Below are 24650 nucleotides of genomic sequence, written 5' to 3'. Positions count from 1 at the left end.
GTGGAGTGACCTGGAAGGGTGGAGGTGAGAGAAGGAGGAGAGGGCTGGGGGGCATGTCATGGGTGGATGTGGAGTGACACCATGGCTGTGAACTGTGATGCACAAACACAGGTGGGATTCTTGCCACCTCGGGCCCCACCTGCGAATTGCATTCACAGATATTCATTAAATTCTGGGGGCCAAACAAATGGTCAAAATAACAGGTTTTGTTCACATTGTGCAGACATTTGACCCCCCCCACACACACACACACACACACACACATACACATATACACAGACAGACAGACAGACAGACACACACACACACACACACACAAACAGACACACATATAGACAGACAGACATATATATAGACAGACAGACACACACACACATATAGACAGACAGAGACAGACAGACACACATATAGACAGACAGACAGACACACATATAGACACACAGACACACATATAGACAGACACACATACACACATATAGACAGACAGACACACATATAGACACACAGACACACATATAGACAGACACACATACACACATATAGACAGACAGACACACACACACACAGGCACAAACACTTTTAGACAGACACACATGCACACATATAGACAGACAGACAGACACACATATAGACAGACAGACAGACACACACACATATAGACAGACAGACAGACACACATATAGACAGACAGACAGACACACATATAGAACAGACACACATATAGACAGACAGACAGACACACATATAGACAGAGAGACAGACACACACACACAGGCACAAACACTTTTAGACAGACACACATACACACATATAGACAGACAGACAGACATACACACATATAGACAGACAGACAGACAGACAGACACACACACACACACACACACACACACACAAACACGGCTCCAGGCTTTGCGGAGCCCTATCGGCATCACCCAGGAGTCCTGCACCGGCCAGGCTGCACAGCTACTGGCCTCCGGGTCTGTTTGATGCAGCGAATGTGTCTGCGCGTGGCCTGGCGGCAGCTCGCATTACTATTCTGCAGACAGAGGAGGGGGCACAGAACCAGGGGCTGCAGATATGCCTAGCAAATCACTTGACACCCATCCTCCTGCTCTCCTCCCCTCTCTCTCCCTCTCTAACTTCCTCTATCGCTCCTTCTCTCCCTCTCTCTCTCTGCTCTCCCTATAATCCACCTGTTACACTGACCCCCCCATAAGAAAACTCTGCATGCAAACCTTTTGAAGGAAAAGCACACCCCCCCCCCCCCCAAGCCATCAGGGAGGAGCGAGCCAATCGGGTGCACAGTCTTCCACAGGGTGTAGTGCCAAGGCAGCTGGGGCATTTGGGGGGGTTTTCGCCAGCCCAATCAGCAACCCTGAGACCCATTTGGACAGCATAATGCCCTGAGTGTTTAGGGGGTTACTAGGCTGCAGCTTTAATTTACTCTAAATTACTCCTGTGGGATCTCAGTATTGGCAGTGCTGAAGATACTGAATACACACCAAGAGAAACACATTACCAGCAGGCCTATGTGGCGGTTTCAGGCAAAATATCAAGTAACAAGTAAAAATATACATTTAAAATACATAATAAATCATCTCGCCTTTGATGCGCGATTGCACCACGCCGGCGCTGAACACAGGCAGAGTTGCTGGTTAAAGCTTTAAGTTGATTGATTTCGCTGTTGCCCCGCTGGCTGACAATCTCGCCTGTTGTTTCCGTTCTGACGTTAGGTGGGGGGCAGGGGTGGGTGTTGAGATGGTCTGATCCGCAGCCGTCTGTGGCCTGTCAAAGAGCCCGTAATTGGCCCGTGAAAGGGAATCGCTCAAAGTCATGATCAGACTTTTCTCTTTAATGAACAGGATGGGTGAAACGAAATGCCACTTTATTTCTTCGTTAGCCCGGAATCCTAATTAGCGAGCAGCAAGAGCAGCAGCTTTGAGCGGAGGTGCCATACACAACTGCTCCTGGAATGGGCGACATGTCGGAGCCCGCGGCTTCTCCCGTTTGAACACTTCGGAGTCCTGCTGGAGACATGGCCGGGTCCGAGTCTAAGCAGAAGCTGAGAGGCTCCTGCCATCGGGGAGCCTCCGAGATCCGCGCCGTCCTTATATTTACCCTCGGCTTCGCCCACATGGTCGACCGAGAGCCTGGGATAACGTCCCTCCTCACTCCTCCTCTGGAGACGAAGGTCCTGCTGCTGGTTGCCATGAAAATCAACGTCCTGGTGAAAGAGGCGGGGATTTATGGGTGGTGGATGATAGAAGACTTGTGTCCGAGAGGTTGTGGCCTGGGACCAATGCTGACCCGCAGGCGCCAACAGAACCGGTTTTGTGGCTGCCATGCACGGGATTTTGGAGGCTGCTTGAGAGCGTATCGATTGTGCTGTCTCTGGCTGATCCTCTCCTGGGTACGTTGTCACGCCGTGCCCCCCAGACCCCCCAGACCCCAGCCCAGAGGTGTTCCTGCTAACAAGACACAGGAGAAGCCCATCTCTCACAGGGGGCCGAACTCCGTATCCCAAAGTTATCTCCAGTTAAGCTGGAATTCCTAAATATTAACAGTTACTGCCTCATTATGGCAAAATAGCATCCACTACACACTACACAAAGAGACCTTAAGGATTCGGAAAACTCTCTCGAGATACAGCCAGGACACTCTCGAGTAAAATCACTGGCGTGTCCCCGCAACATCGAGGAGCTGCTGCTGATGTTCTTGTCGCTTGGCAACAGGACTGTGTCCTTTCTGGAGGACAGGAAGACTTTCTGGAAGAACGTGGGTGTGTTTGTGTCGCTGTGCGATGAGAGGGTTTCCACACACAGTCCACAAACATGCGCTGAGGTGATCTGATGCCTCTGAATTGCTTGTGAGACGGCCGTCCCGTCCAGGGAATCCGCTGCCTCGGGGTCCATGCTGGTTGGAATAAGCTCCAGACTTTCCATTACCCTCTACCTGATAAGCAGCGATGGCAGGATGGGTTTCTACGGAAATTTCCATGGTTGTCACACAGCAGCACCATAACCGTTTTATTAAAAATGGGCAAAAAATTTGCACGCCGTCACCGTCCTGCATAAACCCACCGAGAAGCACTAGAGAATCACAGGAGACACAGTCACAGTGGCACTGAATCGCGGCTTTGCTGAGTAATGACTGTCCCGCTGGTAATCCATCAGCACCCTGGGGCCTAAATGGTATAAAATCCTCTGTGTGTGTGTGTGTGTGTGTGTGTGTGTGTGTGTGTGTGTGTGTGTATGTGTGTGTGTGCCTCGCCCTCGCTTTACGTCTGATCCATGGTTGCTGGGTGACATCTGGCTTCCTGTGCAATTTTTAGAGTCTCACCCTTGTTGCTTGTTGGAGAGATGGCAAGGAGAGTCGAAATGCGCTTCAGCTTTTGTTTAATGCCTGTAACATTTACATCCAGTGGGGTCGTTCCTCTCGGGCAGCCAGACCTTTTTACGGCATAGTGCTACAAAAATTTCCACTGAAACAAAATTATTAGTCATTCGTCACTTAAGATGCAAGGATCTCGCGTATAATTCTGCTGGTTTCATACCAGTAACAGGATTCTTTGAATGGATGGTCTCACTTAAAAGGCCATCAGATGGAGAAACAGATGGGGTTTAATAAGTAATATTTTCTAGCACTAAAAACACAACATGATTATTTTCATAAACAGAAACTGATTTCCCACAAGCCTGACATGCTTAGACGATGAATAAAACTAATGAGTTATTTCTGAGCACCTTCAGGATGTGGACCTATAGCTACAGAACCTGATAAAATATAATTCAGGGTTTTACTGAGCAGATGAAGGTATCATCCATCCACTTTGGTCCACATATATATTTCAGGCCAGACCCATTTCTCAGACACTTTCTGGATTCGAGCCTATAACCCACTGATGCTTAGCCAGCTTCCTGAAATAAAACAGCTCACCTGGGCAGATAAAGTGACATTAATATCATCCTAAACTGTTGGTCTGATGTGACGGAGAATCGAATCCACATCCCTAACAGCCCAGCCGCCCCTGTATACATACCTGTCAAATCCCTGGCAAGTGCCCAGTTTCCTCGCCCTGACGCCCAGGAGGGGTGCGGCGCATGTGTGCAGCGTTCCCCCCCGCAGAGCCTATTTTCCCACTGCAGGAAGTCACATCCTGGACGGCAGCATCCCTACGGCGGTCTCCATGGCAATAGCGGCAGGGTCATTTCCTGCCTCAGGTAGCCCTTTTGCCCAGAGAGGTTGTTGATAAAAGGAGCCTGTCCCCCACAGCTAAGTACGGGGGCTGATATGCAGCCCCCTTGGCATATGCTCCCTCCACAGGCTGCCTGTGGTATTGTAGGCTGACAGGCTTACACCTTTGCTGGGAGTGTGTACGTGACCCACAGGCCCAGCCTGAGCCCACCTTCGTGCCAGAGCCATGCCTCTCTGCCCGTGCATCTGCACCTTTCATACCAAGTAAAATTCATTTTGCATATTTGCTTGGTGAATAAATCCATCCATCCATCTGTCCATCCATCTGTCCATCCATCCATCCATCCATCCATCCACCATACCAGTGTATCCAGTAGAGCAGGGCTACACAGCCCTGGTATCCAGCAGGTTAACCTACCTGGTCTCTGGTGAACCACACCTCAGGCAGCAACAGGTAGGATGGAAAACCTGCTAGAGCCCAGCCTTCCAGGACCAGGTTTCCAGGTTGCCGACCTCTGCAGCAGAGCATGGACGTGATCCGGCAGCCGGTCCTGGGAAGCACAACACGCAGCGGAAGGTGCACTAACACATAGACGAAACACCACCTAAACCACCTGTCTGGGTGCAAATTGGAGCAGCATGTGAGCTTGAGGAAGACGTCCATCGCACGCTGGACTCGAACCCTCAGCCCACTGCTGGGACCCTTTGCTGCCAATTGCCCAGATGCACTTTGCCAAATATCACACGGTTTTTAAAAAGCAAAAACATAAACTAATGACTTGATCAATGGAAACATTGTTAGGGACATTTTCCTCTCATTTTGTCAGAGCCGCTCATATTATCTCCTAGTTGTTAACTAGTCTGTGCCTGACGATTTTTTTATTAGGTCTCTGTTTTATGTTAATGTTGTTAATTAAATGTTCTGGGAGCTTCCATGCTTTGTAGACTGCCTCTGCGCACCAACAGTTCAATGCCATGCCGCTTGCTCCATTGAAACTGCGGATTATCGGTATTTTTTGTCTTTTTCCGGACTAAGATTTCATTTAAATCTAGGAAGTAAGTTAATTAATGCACGCATTCTGTTAATTACATTCAAAGTATATTTAGTTCAGTCATTAGATATAAGGATGTCCATGGTGAAAACATTAAAATAGAGGAGTCGAAGCCGCGTTAAATGGAATTCGACGCCATAAGGTCTGCTAAGTACTGGGTTGGGGGATTGATGTGGAGCTTGCAGGTTAATCCTCATGCGGTGTCTTGCCTTCTGCCCTGTACTTCCTGGGATAGGCTCAGTGCTCACGATGACCCCGCAATCGATAAGTGATTCTGAAGTGGGACGGATGGATGAATCCGTCGACGTCTTACTTTAATTTAGCCACATTAATTTGCCAAAGTCTCATTATAATTTAAATTTATGCTGTACAAGGAATAACATAACTGTAATGGTAAAAAGGTTCGTTTATGTTTTTTCATTAAACTAATTAAATATATATATACACATCAATTATTCTCAGCCATTGAACGATTAAGCAATTAAAAGATTGAATAACTTCAAGCCTTAGATTTAATTAAAATGTGTAACATTTGGTTCAAGCTCAAAAATTTACGCAAAGGGATTATAAAATAACAATCCAAGCTGTGAGTATTTCCTCATTGTATCACAGGCAGTCCTCAAAATCAACACGTCCGGAAAATTACAGTGTTTGACTTTAAGTGCCGCGATTCTTGCCATACTTTCAATTGACGGGTCAGTAAATAGCAGTTAATAAGGATCTACGGCGAGAGCGAGCCGGCGAATGCGCACTGCGGCTCAGCGAGCCTGGCTATGGCAGACACTGGTGTCTAGGGTTAACCAGAGCTAGGAAAGCCCAGGGTACGATGGGCGATCAGCCGAGCCAGTAGGTACAGGAGACGGCTGGTAAGAATAAGGAGATGGGGGAGGGGTGTGATATGAGATGTGATACTTCCCTGACATGCTGTGAAAGGAAAGCTGAGACGTGTGTGTACCCATGATGCATTATCCAGGAGAACAGGAACAGCGGGGATGGGGAAAGTCACTAGTGCCTGTGGGATGTAGCTGGGGAGGGCGAGATTACACGGTGCCGTGCCTGGGGGGCCGGAGACGCCGCGCCCCAAATTCACAAGGCGCTCGGCGCCGAAGCCCGGCAGGGCCTGCTTCCAGACCCAGGACGGCGGGTGGCTTGAACATGAAGGAGACCCTCTCCAGGCTGCTAACTGGGCCAAACCTGCGAGCTCCAGGGAGGCTGGGATGGCGGTCTGGTTCTCACACCGGCGTCTCTATCGCGGCTACACAGCGCCGCTGTCAGAGGAACCCTGGGGGACGAGTGACAAAATAGGCACTGTTGTTCCCCGCAGGCAGGTTTCCGCACCGCACCATCTGCAGTGTCTCCCCGCTCGCCATGGGCTGTCAGCCGCTGCCTGATGTTACCCAGGATCTCGCTGGTTAGTTTGGCGGCTCCCATTTGGCGTGAGGCTTGTGTCTCCCATGGCTAATATAAATGATACATTTTCATGCACTTTGCATTGTTCCAGCCATGCGTCTCCAGCAAACTCCTCTGCTACACGTCTTGAACCTTGAGCTTTTATTATAATTTTTTTTTTTACCCACAATACATAGCTGCAGACTATCAGTCTCTCTGTGGTTGGTTGCTTCCTGCTTACTGCTACTCGAAACCTTTCAAGGTTCTTTAAGGATGTTTTGTACGATTGTAAAAGCATGGTTTAATTTAATGATGTCATGGGAGCAGGCAACCAACCAGAGCAAGCCGCCCTCCCCAGGGCTGACAGGGGCTCTGTGAGGGGTGGAGACATGCAAAGAATGGATGCAGCAAAAAATGGTGAATCAATTCAGAGCAGGTCATCAGAGAAAATGACAATAATAAAAATAATGGAAGAAAAAATTGTATTTTCCTTCATTCAACCATGTGGAAAACAAATGTGAAAATGTCTCCCTCCATCAGTCAGTCAGTCCATCCATCCATCCATCTGGAGCCTATCCTAGGACTCCCACTGAATGAGGTGGGCACACACTGGGAAGGATGCCAGGGATCTTAATTTAACTGCTTTTTATTTCAAAGAAAAGAAAAGAAATAAAATCCACATTGATTAAGTTCCCAAAACAAGTATAATATATACAGTATGTATATGTGTAATATAATGAGGTGAAATATTTTACTGCCGCCGTTCCCCTGCTGTACACTTTCTTCTTGCTTCCGTGATCTGGCTCCCCCATCCACCACACTGGAGCTACCTTTATGGAGACCGTTTAATTAGACCAGTACTCTAACAGGTCAAAAGCCACAAGGGAGAGGGAGGAAAGAGAGAGTGCAGTACAGGGAGGGCGAGCGAACCGAGTGGAGGGGAATGCTTTTTACCGTGAAAAATGTTTCTGTGTGTGCATACAAAGTTATGTGTGTCAGTGTGTGTGTGGCTGGTTTTAAAGGATTCTACAGCTTTATTGTCATACATGCTTGGTGCCTCCCTGCAGATGTAACATAATGATGGACAATAAATAACAGAATGGTGAACAATGACATACAGTTTACGCACACAGGGTTGCCAACTGTCATGTATCTGATGTGACTCTCATACTCACAGACTCGAACACTCACGCAAGAAATTTTCACGAGCACCTGGCTGCTGGAGGGGCTTGAGATAACGCGTTCCACTCGCAAGCCCCAATACGTCATTCTCAGAGATGTAGAAATGTTACGACAGAAGCCGTTGTTTACGTTTCGCTACTGTGGCAGTCATTCCTTAAACATGTGTGAGGTCTGGCTTAATAATTTATAAATTGATGATTACATCGTAATGTACATGTGTTGAACAGCTCTCCTAACTACAGACAGCACGCACGTCTTTGCCTTAAAGTATGTGTGTGAGGAGTTGTAGGTCACATAAAAATATCTCATATTAAACAATTCTGCCCATCTGTAGAATACTCCGTTTATTTATTATAGCATATGACTACACTTTTCAAAAATAAGACTAAAAATAAGTCTATATCAAAACTAAGGGCGCTTTTCCACCGCACCAAGTACTGTACTTTTGGTACTTTCACTTTCCTTTGATTTCCGGTCAAGTAGAAGTACCAAAAGTTCCTGTACCAAAAGTTCCTGTACCAAAAGTTCCTGTACCAAAAGTTCCTGTACCAAAAGTGCCAAACAAACTAGGGTACTCCTTTGCTACTTCGGTACTTTGGAGTGAGACATGAAACGTTTTGTCAAAATTGACAGGTTAATGTGCACATTTTGCTTATTAGCGCGGAAAAAAGCAATACGCTTTGATACTTCCGGCATCCCGTAAAATAGTGTCTTTCGGAATGACGTTTCGGGGCTTGAGAGTGGTCCGGGTTCTGACGGAGGACACGCGCTCTCAAGCCCCTCTTTACGCAAATCTATATTATTCCATTAAAAACCTAAAATTAGCTACATCAAAAGTGTTGGGGTCGTTTGCAAACCCTAGAGACTATTTGCTAGATAATAAAACTGTTACACACATGTAAATGAGCGAGCAGACCGGAAAACCTCAGACCAGCCAGCTGACCAAAGCTGGTGAAACTGCATAGAAAATATACAATATACAAGTAATATGCAATATAGACAGGCACTGACATAACTGGTCCGCCAGTGCGTGTTTCCTGTAAAAAGTACTGGGACATACTATTTTTTAATGTGCATTTGTGCATTGTGACAAGAAATTACTGTGCATTTTAACCTTTATACTGCAAATGAGGTATGCACTCTGTCCAAAAAGGTTAAAATGAGAGGCAATATCTTGTCATCACGGCACAAATGCCTACTTATATGTGCATTTGCGGCGTTACGACCAGAAATTTCCACACATATTGCATTATATGCCGAATGTGTACTAGTTACCATGCCGTTTACGTCAGTCCCTGAATATCCATAGAATATGCAATAAAAGACAAGAAAGAAAACGTGCTGTTTTGTGAGAGAGGTAAAGACGGAGAATCAGGCAGTATGTGTGTGTGATTTCACTTGTACCAGAATCACCCAGATCATTGTCCTTTTATGACACACAAATATAACCGTCCGGAATATCTTAAAATTGTCATCCATCCTGTGATAAACACAGCACATGTTATATTTTAGATTAGCAATAGAAAGCAGATGTATAGTGAACTACAACTGCTTCTGCCATTTTGAATAATGTATTATTTAAATTTCATTTTAGTTCTTGGCTATCATGCAGAACCACTTATAAATATAAATCCGGAGACCTAATGGAACATAAACCGTGAAAATTCAGCTCATTTTACAGTGAAGAAGGTAAAGTTGTCTTATCTCAAAACAGAGCTTTATTTGTGTAACTGAACACAGTAGAAATGAAATGAGGTAACGCTGGTCTTAAGGGGTCTGTTTTTCACAACCTCTTTAGGTGAATTAGTGTCTCTAAATTGCTGTTTATTTCTGATGCTCTTTCTGAGCATGTACACTGTGATGCAGTGCCGTCCTGCCCAGGGGGATCCTGGCCCAGTGCATCCTGAAAGACATTCCAGTGACGCAGTGACCCTGTTCCAGATAACTGGTTATGGCAGAAGGATCGATCACTGTTTTTTTGTCAATTCGGCCCAACTGGTCTGAATTAACTGGAGTAATTTAAAAGCTTGAATTTTGACAATGGATAGAAAAAACTGAAATCTGCAACTAAAAGCACATGCAGACAAGAGAGTATGAATTGGCCTTAAGTGTGTTAATGAGGGGTGTGCCTGTTCTCCGCCATCAAATCCCACGACTTGTTTCTGACATATACGCTGAAGTTCCTGGAAGTCCCACCCCTCGAGAAGCGCAAACGCAGCCGTGTGATTTGAGGGGCTACGCTAAGCCTCACATCGTAAATACGGCGCCTCGAGCACCTCGGCCAGAAAAGGCTCCCGTCCCGATTTAGCTCCTGCCTGAACTGGGACATGTCGCCTCTTCACCAGCGACGGTTCCTGTAGTACTGGACTACTTAGCTGCATCAGGGGAGCGGCGCCAGTCATCCTGCATGGTGCCACTCGCCGCATAGGGGGACAAGTAGCTGTCGGTGGGCGTGGGTGGCTGTTTGAGGAGGCAGCAGTTCCGGACCTTGGTCCTTCCCAGTCCATATGTTAGGGACAGTTGAGCTTTAATGATGGACAGAGGTGACTAACTTAGGGACTTACATGAGAGAACAAGGTTTAAAAAAAAGACAATCAAACAGGTGCATACTATGTTCGTCTCCCAAGGCCGAATTTCACAGTCGGCCCCTGTCTACATGCCTTTCCTGTGGTCTGCTGGTGTGGTCTCCTTCAGTGTAAGCAGTGGTACAAGGTTAAAGACATTGTTAGGTGACTGGTACCACTGGGATGAAGAAGAAAAAAATCTGTACATTTTTGGGACGTCGGATGGTCCCAGATATAGGGCATCTGCTCCTGTGATGAATCACAACGAATGCCTTTGTGCATCTGCATTTGTGTTGCACGGACCCAGATATCAGGCATCCGCTCTTGAAATAAATTCACGACGGATGCATTTGTGCGTGTCTGCTCCGTCCTGCCAGAGCGCCGCATCAGTTAGACAATTATGTCCCGCTGGATAAGTGCTGTAGTGAAAACTTAGGCTTATTACTGCTCCTGCCCCTACTTTCAATGCAGGCTAAAGCCTGAATTATAATTATTTTACAGACCCGGGAACCAGGCCGTGTGCAAATTCCCACATTTTAGTAATGTTGTGTCAGGCACAGGTGTGATGCTGTATATTAGTGACTCCCCAAATCATGAAAAAAAGAAAAACACAGTTTATATAATGTGTTGTAGTAAATGTCTTGTAATAATATTTGTATTTGTGAGACATTTGACGCTCAACTTACTTGCACTGTAGTTAATGCTGCAATTTTCTTTCAAAGCTTTTCATTGCCTTAAAAGATAAACTTGAGATTAGGAAAATGGCCTTTCAGTCAGCCCTGTTTTAGCATGTAGAAGTTAGAAGTGTTAGACTTGTGAAGCCCGACTGCATGTCAGATGGTGTTCGTGAACTTGGGTTTCTTGTAATTACACTGTCCATGGATGCACTGTGAGGTCCCAATAGTTCCTTTCTTACTGATTAATGAATTAAGTTTTCTCCTGCCAACGTCCAGTTAAAACAGCCACATTTATTAGTAATGTGCACAAACATCAAAGTCCAGAACAAGAAGCCGTGTGAAAAAAAGGATTTAATCAACTTGTGCTTGATGTAAAATTAAACGTCGGGAACCCTAATGGATCTCTCACCCTCCTTTTGCAGGTCCGACTGAAGCCGGTGGATGTTGATCAGACTTTGCTGGGGGAGCGGAGAAGAAGACTGAGGCGAGGCCATGAGTAAATTCTGTCACGTCCAGTACCGTAGCCCAACACGGAAGACCTGAAATGGGGACTGTGCACTCCCCAATGCCGATGCCACAGCTGTGACTGTCTTCAGGAAACCTGTTTCTCCACAAGTGTCTCGTCAGCCTATACTGCTTATCCTCACCTGTGGCCCCCTGGAGGTGAAGCACTGCCCAGCACCCTCTGCTCTCTTCCTACGTCTTTCGAGAATCCTGCTATCCACCTTATTTTGTACTCATTATGGCTAACTGGCTTCACTTCCCCTCACTTACAAGCCCTACCATTCTGGTCCTCTTCCTTCTTCCCTTTATGCTCCTTCTCCACCTGCTGACGCCAGTGCGGGCCGACTGCTGGCTCATCGAGGGGGACAAGGGTTACGTGTGGCTGGCCATCTGTAGCCAGAACCAGCCCCCCTACGAGACCATCCCCCAGCACATAAACAGCACGGTGCACGACCTGCGCCTCAATGAGAACAAGCTGAAGGCCGTCTTCTTCTCGTCGCTGAGCCGCTTCACCAACCTGACGGACCTCAACCTCACCAAGAATGAGATCTCCTACATTGAGGATGGGGCTTTCGCTGGCCAAGCCAACCTACAGGTGTTGCAGTTAGGCTACAACAAGTTGACTAACCTGACGGAGGGCATGCTTCGCGGTCTGGGCCGCATGCAGTGCCTCTTTGTCCAGCACAACCTGATCGAGATGATAGCCTACAACGCCTTCTGGGAGTGTCCTAGCCTCAGCAGCCTTGACCTGTCCTCCAACAAGCTGGCCCGCCTAGACCCTTCCACCTTCACCAGCCTCACCCGACTGTCAGTGTGCGAGCTGGCGGGGAACCCCTTTCACTGTGGCTGTGAGCTGTACAGCTTCCTCACCTGGCTGGAGGCCTTTAACAATGTCACCCACACATACGACCGGCTGCAGTGCGAGACGCCACGTGAATTTGCCGGCTTTCCCCTGCTTAGTCCCGTCACAGGCCACAGCCGCAACGCCCGAGCTATCCTGTCCTCTATGTGTCGGGACGGGATGATAATTCCTGGCATCACCTCGCTACCACCTGACTCAGATGCCTCAGGCCTGGGCCCAGACATATCCGACCGCATGGGGCTCTACCATCAGCCCACTACATCCTCCACCACCGATCCCACGTACAGTCCCAGCATCAAGCTGCAGCATGTGTCCTTGTCTTCAGCCTCCCTGCTGGTACAAATCCCCAGGCCCTACAGCAAGATGTACATCTTGGTACAGTATAACCACACCTATGTGTCTGACATAATGAACCTCAAAAACAAGAAGGAGATCATCACCTTGAACAATCTCAAACCACACACTAACTACACCTTCTGCGTGGCCTCCATCCGCAACTCTCAGCGTTACAACCACACGTGCCTCCATTTCGCCACGCGCATGCAGAATCCCGACGACATGCGGCCCAGCACTTCCACCACTACGCATTACATTATGACCATCCTGGGTTGCCTCTTCGGGATGCTTATCGTGCTGGGGGTGGTCTACTACTGCCTGCGCAAGCGACGGATGCAGGAGGAGAAGCAGAAGTCCATTAGCGTTAAGAAAACCATCCTGGAGATGCGGTACGGGCCTGAGGCTGCTGCCGCGGCTGCCAATGACCTCTCCGTTGTTCAGAAATTCCATGACCAGGCGCATCACCAGCACCACCAAAGTAAGCTCCCCCCCTCTTCCTCTACCAGCTCCGGGATGATGCAGGGCTCAGCTAACACTAGCTCTTCCCGTCTCTCGTCTATCCCACAAGAGGGGAAGATGTCCACCACCTTCTCAGAAGTAATGGCAGCCAACAAGGGCAACTACATGGATGTGAGGACCTCTGCAGCCGGGGAGGACCGAATTAGAGATGGCAGCATGTCCAGGGTTGCCGATGAGAAACTAAGGGAGGGCAACGGAACAGACTTGATTGAAGATTCTGACGATGACGGCCGGGGCTCTGTCTCCGAGATTTCTACCATTGCTAAGGAGGTGGACAAGGTGAACCAGATCATAAACAATTGCATTGATGCACTTAAGCTGGACTCTGCTTCTGTGGCCGCTGCAGCCGCTGCTGTCACCACTGCAATGGACAACCCCACCTCTCCTTCATCGGCTTGCATCCCATCCTTAGCTAGGGGACACATTCCCCTGGCTTCCGGGATCACCGAGGGATGCCAGGTCCTCGCATCTCCAAAAATCCCTCCTCCTCCCCCACTCCCCCTTGTCCTGCCACTGTCGGAGCGGCCGGGGATTAGCGGTGGGGGGTTTCTTTCACCCCCCTACCGGGAACCTCCGCCGGCTACCGCTGCCCGGCCACTCCAGAGACAGCTGAGCGCAGATGCAGCTGTGGTGGTCATAGGCCCTGTCAAGAACCGCTGCAGCACCTCCTCCTCCTCATCCTCCTCCTCCAGTGGGCCAGCTAAAAACACCCGTGTATTCAGCTTAGAAGTTCCGGAGCCTCGTAGCCCAGACTCCTGCAAGTACTCAGAGAAGGGCAGCCCCGTGGATTGTGGGGAGCCTCTGGAAAGGATGCCTTTGATGGGGAGCCAAGGAGGCGGTGCCAATGGCGGCGGAGGCACCAATGGGGGCAGCAGTGCTGGCAGTGCAGGCAGTGGGGGGGCTGCCACAGGAGGCCAACACCACCTGGAAGTGCATCCGGACTACCACTGCTCCGAGCACCGGCACTCATTCCCGGCTCTGTATTACGAGGGACCCGCTGATTCCCCCACTCAGAAGGCCTCGTTCCTCAAGCCCCTCACCCGCAGCAAGAGGGACGCCGCTTACTCCCAGCTCTCCCCCCGCCATCGCAACTACTCTGGATATTCCTCTAGCCCTGAGTACTCCTCTGAGAGCACGCTCAGGATCTGGGAGCGCTTCCGCCCCTACAAGAAGAGTGCCCGGGAAGAGGCTTCCTATGTCGCTGCCGGCCACGCTCTCCGGAAGAAGGTACAGTTCGCCAAGGACGAGGATCTGCATGACATCCTTGACTACTGGAAGGGTGTCTCGGCGCAGCAAAAGCTGTGAGTGGGGGGGGGGCGGGGGGGGAGACACAGCAGGAGGGGAACTCTCTGGAGAGCAGAGTCCTCTGTTGCCTGACATTTTGATCCTCGACAGAGCCTTACAATCCACCGTAGGGATGTGGGGGGGGAGGAGTGGTGGACCCTTAGTTTAAAAATACACCTAAAGTCAAGCAGGTTTTCCAAGTCTCTCTTAAATATTAATCACAGGACAGAACAATGCGATCCAAGTCAATATGTCAAGGAGGCAACTGTTTATGTCAAATTTTTAAAGCCGGTACTTTTCTGTTAATTACCACGGCTTCCTCTGTATTGGTAGGAGAAATATTTAATAAACCAAAACTGGGGAAATTAGACGTGATACCGAAACAAAAAATGCTTGAGTTGACACACTGAGGTGGGGATGGACAGTTAAATTGTGTCTTTTGTTAATTCATTATCGAAGAACAGATAAGGGTTTAGTCACCCAGCGGCGAGGTGGCCACGTGCTCCGAGAGGCCGCTAAGCCGCCGTGTGGCGCTGTGTTCATGCACCTGCATGAGCACCGCGCAGCATGTAGGGCACCGCGCAGATTTCCAGATCAGCGACGAGCACGTCCTTCACATTCGGCGCAATGTCAGGAGCTGAACCAAACTTTCTGCAGTGCCACCTGCATCCATGCTAACCCCCCTACCCCCGAGTGTCGCGGTACGGCTTGGCGTCATTGGCGTCCTGCTAGCGACCGTTGCCGAGAAGCACCTTGAGGGGGTTTCATGATGGCAGCGTAAACATTCAGCAGGAGATCCACATCCGCGGTCTCACTTCGGGCTGGCAGGGAAAATGGCCCTGGTGTTCCGCTCAGACAACTGAGTGCAGCGGGTAATTGTATCCACCGAAAAAGGTAACCTTTGAGAGGGCACTGTATTTTAAAAAGAAATTATTAATAAACAAGACAATAATGTGACAATGCAGCCCGAACAAACAGAAAATTACCTTCACCAGTCATGCAAATAACTGCTTTCAATCGTACTGTGCAGACCTTTCAGCCCAGTGCTAACACTCTTACATGGGGGGGGGGGGGGGGGTCGGGAGGTAAAGGCTAAATAAGTACCGCCATTTATGGTAACATCACTAAAGCTACTGGGGTGCTTTATTTTACATCACTGTCACCGACCCCCCCCCCCCAAGGGTAGTGCCCATTTGCTCATCCTGAAAGAACAGCACGTTAACCCCCCTCCCCTGTAGCCCTGCCCATCTCCATGCGCTTGAAAGGTCACTGAGGTCGAAGTGGCGTGCATCCGGTCTGTTCTGTGCAGCACGCACTGCCTCGTGCCGTGTTTGGGCTGCCAGGCTCTGCCCCCCCAATACGCATTAGAAACGTGGACAAAGACATCAGAGGAGCAGCTGGGATTCATCGTCCGCCTCCCTGTGACTGGAAGGGCAAATGACAGGACGGGACGGGACAGGGCAGGACAGGACAGGATGACAAGACAGGACGACAGGACAGGACAGGGCGACAGGACAGGACAAGATGACAGGACAGGACAACGGGACAGGACAGGATGACAGGACAGGATGACAGGACAGGACAGGGCGACAGGACAGGACAGGACGACAGGACAGGACAGGGCGACAGGACAGGACATGGCGACAGGACAAGATGACAGGACAGGACAACGGGACAGGACAGGATGACAGGACAGGATAGGGCGACAGGACAGGGCAGGACAGGGCGACAGGACAGGGCGACAGGACAGGGCGACAGGATAGGACGACAGGACAGGACAGGTGCAGGGCCTCACAGAGCCCTCGCCTAAGGCATGGAAAGATTTTCCTGGATGGGCTTCCACATCACTCCGTAACTTTCGTGTGTAGATGCATTTTTATCCACAGTGTCTTAACTTACTTGTAAACAGGACTGAACTTCTTGCCGCTGTAGATGTGAATTGAAACTAGTACATCACACGTTTGTACACCAGTAGGGAGGCCCCTTGGGAGAGAGTCGGTGTGCACCTCTTGGCTTAGCTACCGTATGCCTGTTACCTGTGACTCTCTCACCTAAATCTGCTTTCCCTCCTTTACGTGGCCTAGTTTTGTTGACTAATATAATGCAGAGTGAATCCTAAAGAGAGAGACACATTTAATTAATTCATACATCTTTTTTTAGATTGCCGCATCATTCATGTCCAGTTTAATTAGACAAATTAATTAGCAATCAGCCAAAAAGGTGTCACAGGGCGACTGAGGGAATTATAAGTGCTGTCAGGCTGGTTTGATTTGATTAAAAGGAATTTGCTTCTTCGCTAGTCGACACCATTAGCCTGTTTCCACCTTTGGCTTTCGGCCTAAGGTCAGCACCCTCCATTGGTGATTACTACGTTGAATATGGAGACAAACTCCCCCTTCTGGTAACCGAGGAGGACACTGTGACAACGGCAGCTCCTGCAGTTCAAGTTGCCACCTGCCAGTGGTCTTGGGTACAGCTAATGTGAAGTTCTCCTTCAGATTTAACACCTGTGTTAATATAGAAAAGGGAATTCCCTGAGATGGAGATATACATCAGATATAAGGACAAGTAGACTGGAGTGGGATCGCTTTTATAAGTGGCTGCATGTCTTGTTTTGTAGTTGTCAACTTAAGCTTAAAGTTTAGACTCCAGTTTGACTTTATCTCACCCATTTTGGCCAGTTATAAAATCAACGCATTTAGATGCATGACACGTGGTACGAAGAAAGGGGAAGCAACATGTCACCGTGACCCAGGGGCGCGGATGGATTTCGTTTTCCATTGTCTAAGTCTGATTTTAATCTCTTGTTATAAAATGGAACCAAACTAACAACTAATAAACACTTATGTCAGTGTTCATTCAGCCTGCATGCGCTCAGCTGGCTCAGCTCGGTACCGAAAGCCCATCTGCTTTCTGTCGGCATCTAACGAAATGCTGCCGGTCAGATTTCCGTGTCTGCAGGGAAAAAAACGTCACTCGAATTATTTTGCGCTCTAATTTGCACTCATTCTTAATCTATAATGGGAAGCTTAGTAAATGTCGACATTACCTGTATGTTAAATTAACGTGCATTGCATGCAGACACGATTTAAATGTTTCTTAGAGATGTAGCGCAATCAGACGTGACATTGTTTACGCAGAGCCTGATAAAATCATCGGTGCATAGATTCAGGCATTGCAGCTGGGATGACGTTCACTTCCGATCCGGTCTAGTCCGGCGGCGGCGTAGCATTCGCTTTCAAGCCATGCAAACTGAATGAACGCTGTATTCTGCCGGAGAGACTTCCTACTGCTGCCCCCTCCCATCACAGAAACACCCCCCACAGAGGAACTGCTACCGGAGGTTAACTGTGACAGTCTCAGCGTAGACTAAGTAAATAAGATCTCGTTTTAAAATGATCAGACAGAAAATGTGAAGACACACGGACGCGCCTAATCACTTGAGAAGGCTAAGACTGAATTTCCTATCTACGTTTACAGAAATAAATAATCTTTTTAAAAGTACCCCCCCCCAAAAAAAAAAAAACAAAAACAAGCTATTGTGGTGACAAAGGACAAGGACCTAAACATCTGTGAAAACAAACACGTGCCAAACACCCCCATCAGTGCTACCAGCGTATGTGTTTATAGATTTAACGGCAAGTTGTTTTGGTATATTTTATCCCACTAATGTAAACGGAACTGACATTTTGACACTGAAATTGAACGTTTTGTTTCCTTTATTTTGGTTTTCACGTGTCCAGAGCTGTCTTTATGCCCATTTCATCAGCATTCTGTGGATGCATGTATAGGATATGGACTGTGAAATCGTTTCAGTGGCTCTCCTGATTAGGTCCTCTGTGTTTCCGTTTAGAGGCAGGGTGACAGAATTCAGGACTGGGAATGTGGTCACATCTGTTTACAAAGTTTAAACATCTTTCATCTCAGATTTTTCTTGTGCTTGACCATGTGCACAGCTTGTCAGGGATGCACATAAAAAGAGGGATAAAAGTAAAAGAAGGTGAGAATGTTTTCAACCAGAACAATAAAACAGTAAAAGTTGCAATTCTGGTTCTGGTAAAACTCACTATCAGGGGTCCTATAGACCACCACTGTGGCTCAAGCATAAGTTTTGACTAATTAAGGTTTTTGTTGTATCATACAGTATGTGCAGTTAGACCCTCTGTGGAAGGTGGTTCCACATTACCCTAATACATAGCTTTAGCTGATCGTCTTCAGCGGGCTTGAGTGTTCCTGGATACCTTTCTCTGCATTTCGAGGGAAGATGATCTTTTCTATGATACAAGTAGGCCTTCATGCAGAAGAAGCGCATCAGTGTGTTCCGGTGCCATTAGCTTGATATAAAGGCTCCATTTGAAAGCAGACTGGCCCAGGTACGTCATGAAAGCCCGACTGCCAGTTAATGGCGTCAGACGCATCTTTGCAGTTTTACGCAAAACTGAGACGTCGCGGTGGTCTGCAGCCCCTGAGATTCACAAGGACAACGACGAGACCCAGATGTACGTTTCCTCCCATGTATCATCGCCGTTAAATGGGACACAACCCCCGCTTGTTTGTCAGGAAGCAATGCCCCACCGCTTGTTGGGTTGAGGATTTATTCCTCCGAACAGTGGCTGTCTTGGGTCGCATGCATTATGCATCGCTGCTCACTGCTCTTTACTGAGGAGGACACTGCAAAGCTTCCGGCAGTCTTGCCATCGACGTGCGATGACTACTGCAGCAGACATCTTTTCGTATTTCCCCGGTTTATTGGACACTGGCATCCTTCCGCACTGCATTCTGAGCCATTTTTCAGTCATGTTGACAATGTTAAACATACGGGTGGCCAACAGTGGGGGTGGGGGGGGAGAGGCTGGTGGCTGTATTTGTGCTCTTGGCCTCATTGTAATCCCTATGGCACTGCGAGGGCGACAAGTAGCGGCACAAGCTATGGCCTAGTGTTGATTTGCTAGCTTCCTCCCTCCCATGATCCTCTGGGACCCCATGACAACGGGTCGTCTGAGAACATAGATAGTCCATGCGACAGCACCTGCTGGACTGTACTGTATGTACTGTACAATGATATATCTACCCTTAGCAGTTTAGTGCGGGAGAGCCGCATTTAGCTAAAGTTTGTCGTCATGCTAATTGTCGTGACTGGTCGTTGTTTTCCAGCTGCTGACACAACATTGTGCGACGCTTCAGTGAGGCATGAACGAATCGTCCAAAGCAGACGAGGCCTCAGGCATGTTTCTACAGCCTCCAAGTGACCCTAGATGTTTGTAGCTTTCAGCTCTGCTACAGTCATTTTCCCATTGGGTTTAAATTAACCGCTTTTAAATGCTTCTAACCATAGTGGGAACTTGCCACCAGCACACAGCTTGGCCAATGTAAGAACACATTTAAATAGAATCACTCTGACAATAACTCTCGACGGATTATTTAGCTGTTCAAGAGGAAAGTCATTTCTTGCTTGTCAGACAGAGCAAATGGACTGTCAGAATGAAATTAAAAGGGGTGTATTGCATTTGTTTATTATAGAATTGAGGTCAGAAGTATTATGGGGTGTCAAGGCATTGACCACCATGTGATCAGTCATTTTAATTTCGCTCACTTGTATATGAAATAGCCCATAATTTGTGTAACCATAACTGTGAACAAGGGGGAGGTTTTCGAACCTCATCTTGTCCTCTGGAAGGGCAGCAGGTTTGTGGTGCGATGATGGAAAGTCGTGTAGTTACAGGAGGTCTTGGCTAAGGTCACAAGCCATAAAACACTGGCCCATTTGGGCACAAATCTGTTGGGTCAAGATCTTCAACAGCTGACCGAATTGCACTCAGGGTTCCCAATTGAATTTTATGATGTTGGCCCTGTTTACAAATTGCAATCCATTGAAGGTATCTCCATGGAGCCAGTTGTGATGCGTATATCGTATAATTACATTCCATTAATTATATTTTAATTATACAGCAGACGGTCAACACCAGAGTGACTCCCCCCGATTGTAAATTTGTATATTTTATCGACTGAAGTATCCGAGGTGGTGATTGAAACTTTCGGTGGATATTTACTGCGGCAATTAAGGTGAGGAACCTTTCCAGGGGATTCTGCAGATGAGCATCACCTGGTCTACAGTACAAAGTGCTCAGCAGGGCCCTGCCTCCTTTGTGGTGCTGTTTGCGTAACAGCAGCGTGGTGAGATTCAAAACGCCGAGATGTAGCAGGGAGGGTTAATGACAAGTTGACTTCCATCCATCCATCTTGATTCCCGTATTTGACAAGAATCACTTTGTGTTTGAAAATTCAGTGTTCGTTCTAAGCTTTGAACACCCTTATTATATAAAAAAATAAAAACATTTAGCTCTGAGTTCTTTACATCAATGTTTCCCAACCCGGTTCTCAGGGACCCCCAGATGGTCCATGTTTTAGTTCCTACCCAGCTCACTGTCAGACAGCCCACATTTTTGCTCCCTCATGGGAGGAAGCAAAAACATGGACTGTCTGGAGGGTCCCTGAGGACTGGGTTGGGAAATGCTACTTTGCCTGGACCAAAAACTGATTCTCCTGCCAAATTGATTTCCTGCGTGCACATTATGTAAGAATAAGCTTGTATTTATTCTCTACGTTACATATCATTGTCATCACTGATGGATTTATATATGCCCTCCATGGAGAAGGTAAAGAGAGAGTGAGAGCGGGGAGAGCAATAGCTTGTGGAAGGAGGTGAGATAGGATGGGGGGAGTGAGGAAGCGGAGCAGTGGAAATGCACTGATGCTCCGTCAAAACATGTCGTGCAAAATGAGGCTTGGAGACGTGCGCGGAGATGAGTACAGTAAGACGCAGGAGGAAAGAGATCGCTTCAGCAGGGGAGCCGGGGGAGGACGTGACGGCCGTGAGGCACCGGAATCGGCTTCTCTGTGCCGATTTACGGATTGCGGTGGAAAGCGAGGATCTTTTATCTCTCACCGCGGCGGCGCTGAGGTGTCAGCGGCTCCCGGGAGGCCTGGGAGAGTTTGCCCGCCGCGTGTTTGCCGCTGTTTGCCGGGTGAAAGTGCCGGCCTTGCTGTGGAGTGCATGCACGCGCGCGCGTATGTGTGTGTGTGTGTGTGTGTGTGTGTGTGTGTGTGTGTGTGTGCGCACCATTCTCCTTTGTGAGTACCCTGCAGTGGAGATGAGCTTCAGTTGGCTATTTGGCGCCGAGAGCAGTCCAATAGGGAACCAACATGGCTTCCGGGCATGAATGAGGCCACGCATGCAGGAGAAATCCTGCGCATGTATAGACACGGGTTGGATGGGATGGCATGCAGGCCGCTAAGCAGGGAAGGGAACACACCACAGCAGAATGGCGTCTCAGCTATTGATTACATGGGTTAAGGTTAGTGCAGTGATCAGCGTTGTGCGAGTTGAACTTCGTGACCTATTGGCGGGAAAGAAATGTGAAAGTAAAGCCATTGCAGTATGTGTTGCTGTTTAAAGCGAAGGACACGACGACTGCAAAGTCATGGGAACGGACTAATCTGGGAGCATGGATTTGCATACGGAGGCCGCAAATCCTGCCCGCTTACTTTCACGCGGCTCATGCATCAGGCACGTCTCAATTACCCGCCGACAATGGGCTCGTAATTTCAGTCCATTTCCGATATTATTCCGTTGATGGGCGATGGCATTTCAGCATTGTCCGAAGCGTATCGTGCTTCAGCCGATCCCGGAGCAATCAGGAGTAATCCCTCTCTTACAATCGGAGACGGCTCCTTAACTCGCAGGCGGAGTTGGTTATTATCGCGGTCGTCTCTGGTCCCCGGCTCAGCTTTCCGTAATGGCTGGTTAATATCAAGAAGGCTTCACATATCAATTAATGAGGTTTTATCATCCTCGGGTGTTGAAGTGTGTACATTGGGGGGAGGCAATATTGGATGAGTGCTTGCATTGTTTATCGTGTCTGATGGAGGAACAACGGACTGGTGTCTCGGCAGTGCAGATGAGGAGCTGGCAGGAAGGTGCCACAACAAGGTCAGTACTTATGAGAGGAGTCCAGAATTTTGGAGGAAAATGGGGCCCCACTGAAAATTCCAGAAACTTGGATGAGAGAATATAATTAAAAGAGATTTTATTTTAATCTAAAATTTAACGGACAATATGATACGATAGAAGTATTTACAGTTTTTTTTTGTCATAGTCACAGTTTTTATCAAAGTTCATACTCCAGGTTTATCAATCATTCTATGGCCCTATTGGCCCAAACAAGTAATTCTAGAGCCCTTGTGTCGTATTAGCATGTGTGCTATGCTGTAGCGATGTCGTATACCTTATAAGGAGCGATCGTCATGTCTGACGGTCACAGAGGCAGTAGCCTTCTGGGGGACACCGGGGACGTGTGAGCAGGAGAGCCCTGAAGGCCGTTAGCTACATGTGGCAAAAACGCGGTGATGGAGGAAGGTAAACATGAGGTGCAGTGGAGGTCCGTCTCATCTCACCACAATGCGGTTTCCGATTCCAAACACGGGGGACACAGTACAACCAATGGCGAGATATCTGTGAGTTTTGTATACTTACAAAAAAGGAACATTTGACTGTTTTTCTAACTGAACTTGTTCCGTGTGTTTTTTTTTTAGTTTGTTTTTTTTTTTTTGGTGGGTGGGTGGGAGTCGGGGTGGGGGGGTTATAAATGACAAAGGTTGAGGGGTAAGTTGTTTATGGATGGGGTCGGGGTTGTGCAATGACCTATATAAAATAGATTGAGAATATAGAATGTTAAAAAGATCAATGACAATGACATAAAGTGTTATATTTGCATGAATTCCTGTATTTTTCATGAGAAGAAATCTATCGTTGTGTATATTGAGTGGATGTACGTTGAAAACTAAAAAAATGAACTCAAGATTTTGACCCCTTTTTTCGTGACAGGAATCTGTCCTTTTGAGACCTAGGCTCCATGTTTTTTGTTTGTTTTTCATCGGTTTACATCATCAGCCGCTTCGCTCCCATCCACGCGGACCTGAGCCTCCTTTCTGTCCTGTTGTATCCTTGCTGTTGTTATCTGTTGGAGGGTTTCAGCAGAGGAGCTGGGATTTTCTGCAGGCAATGGAAAAGTGGGGATTCGCAATTAAAAACTGGATCGCTTTTAACGACGCACTTCCAATTAAAACACATCAGGTTTCCCAGAGGTCCTGCATGCCTGTGAACTGGGAGCTCTCCTCCCTTTACAGACGTCCCAGTTGCGGCCAGTGTGACCGGCTGTGCCCTGTGGCACAGGTACTGCATGAGCACTGGGTACCGAGCCACTGATCGGTTCAGCCATAGTCAGCCAGGGCCCTACAGAGTGCAGACAAGGTGAGACCTTAGTGCCGAACACAATTAAAACGGCAAATAAATTAGTTAATGACCAGCACAACCTGGCCTGGACTTCTGTATGGGCACCATTGTACTGGCACTCAGACAGATTAGGGTGACGGAACGGGATGGTTCGGACCTGAGGGCGATCAGTAGGCAGACCTAATTTATTCCGATTGGCTCACGGTGGACAGTGACATTTCTGACGGGTCCCAGACTGCAGCGTGTCCCGTCAGCACTGGTCCACAGGAAAACGTGACAACGGGCTTTTCGGGTCACGTCCCCCTGCCCTCCTGCGTAGAAGAGCGCCCCCCCATTAGCCACACCTGCAGTGGTTCCCTCCCTGCAGATCGCAGTCAAGGGGACTTCATACTTACCCCGTGAAAATGCCTATTAGTCCGATAGCATTCTGTGCCGCTACCCACTATTTATGACAACAGTCTATCCCTGACTTACAACCTATATGACTCATGATGACTCGCACAAATGTGTGTAAAAATACATTTTGGGCAGCTGTATGCCCCCCAGGTCTATGCTCCCTAGTGCGTGCTGCCCGCCGTATGATAGTCGCCATTGGAAAGCACTATGAAGTATGGCAGCGTGAGCATCCCAGCCTCACACACACCTCTCAGTCTCATTCTCACAGCGCGATAATCCTACTCTGACATATTGACGTCCGTCTCGACGTACGGACTGCCTGTCAGAACAGAACCCAGTCATAAGTTGGGGACAATCTGTACTGGGGTGATAATTGTATTGCTTTCACATATGAGCTCA

At 48.2% G+C, this 24650-nt stretch overlaps 1 protein-coding gene across 3 annotated transcripts in view; it reads left to right on the top strand.

Annotated features, from left to right (window-relative positions):
• elfn2a (extracellular leucine-rich repeat and fibronectin type III domain containing 2a) overlaps positions 1–23135 on the top strand; it is a 97851-nt gene extending 74716 nt beyond the window's left edge. For all 3 annotated transcript variants that reach the window (XM_049015516.1, XM_049015515.1, XM_049015517.1), the window contains one exon: positions 11481–23135. In XM_049015516.1, coding sequence (XP_048871473.1) covers positions 11801–14584 — 2784 coding nt within the window. In that variant the 5' untranslated portion in view covers positions 11481–11800 and the 3' untranslated portion in view covers positions 14585–23135. The remainder of the gene's footprint in view (positions 1–11480) is intronic.
• The last annotated feature ends 1515 nt before the right edge of the window (positions 23136–24650 follow it).

Source organism: Brienomyrus brachyistius, chromosome 5, assembly GCF_023856365.1.
Source record: "Brienomyrus brachyistius isolate T26 chromosome 5, BBRACH_0.4, whole genome shotgun sequence".
Classification (NCBI taxonomy): Eukaryota; Metazoa; Chordata; class Actinopteri; order Osteoglossiformes; family Mormyridae; genus Brienomyrus; species Brienomyrus brachyistius.
Note: the sequence above shows the minus strand (reverse complement) of the source record. Positions and strands in the feature narration are given on the sequence as shown.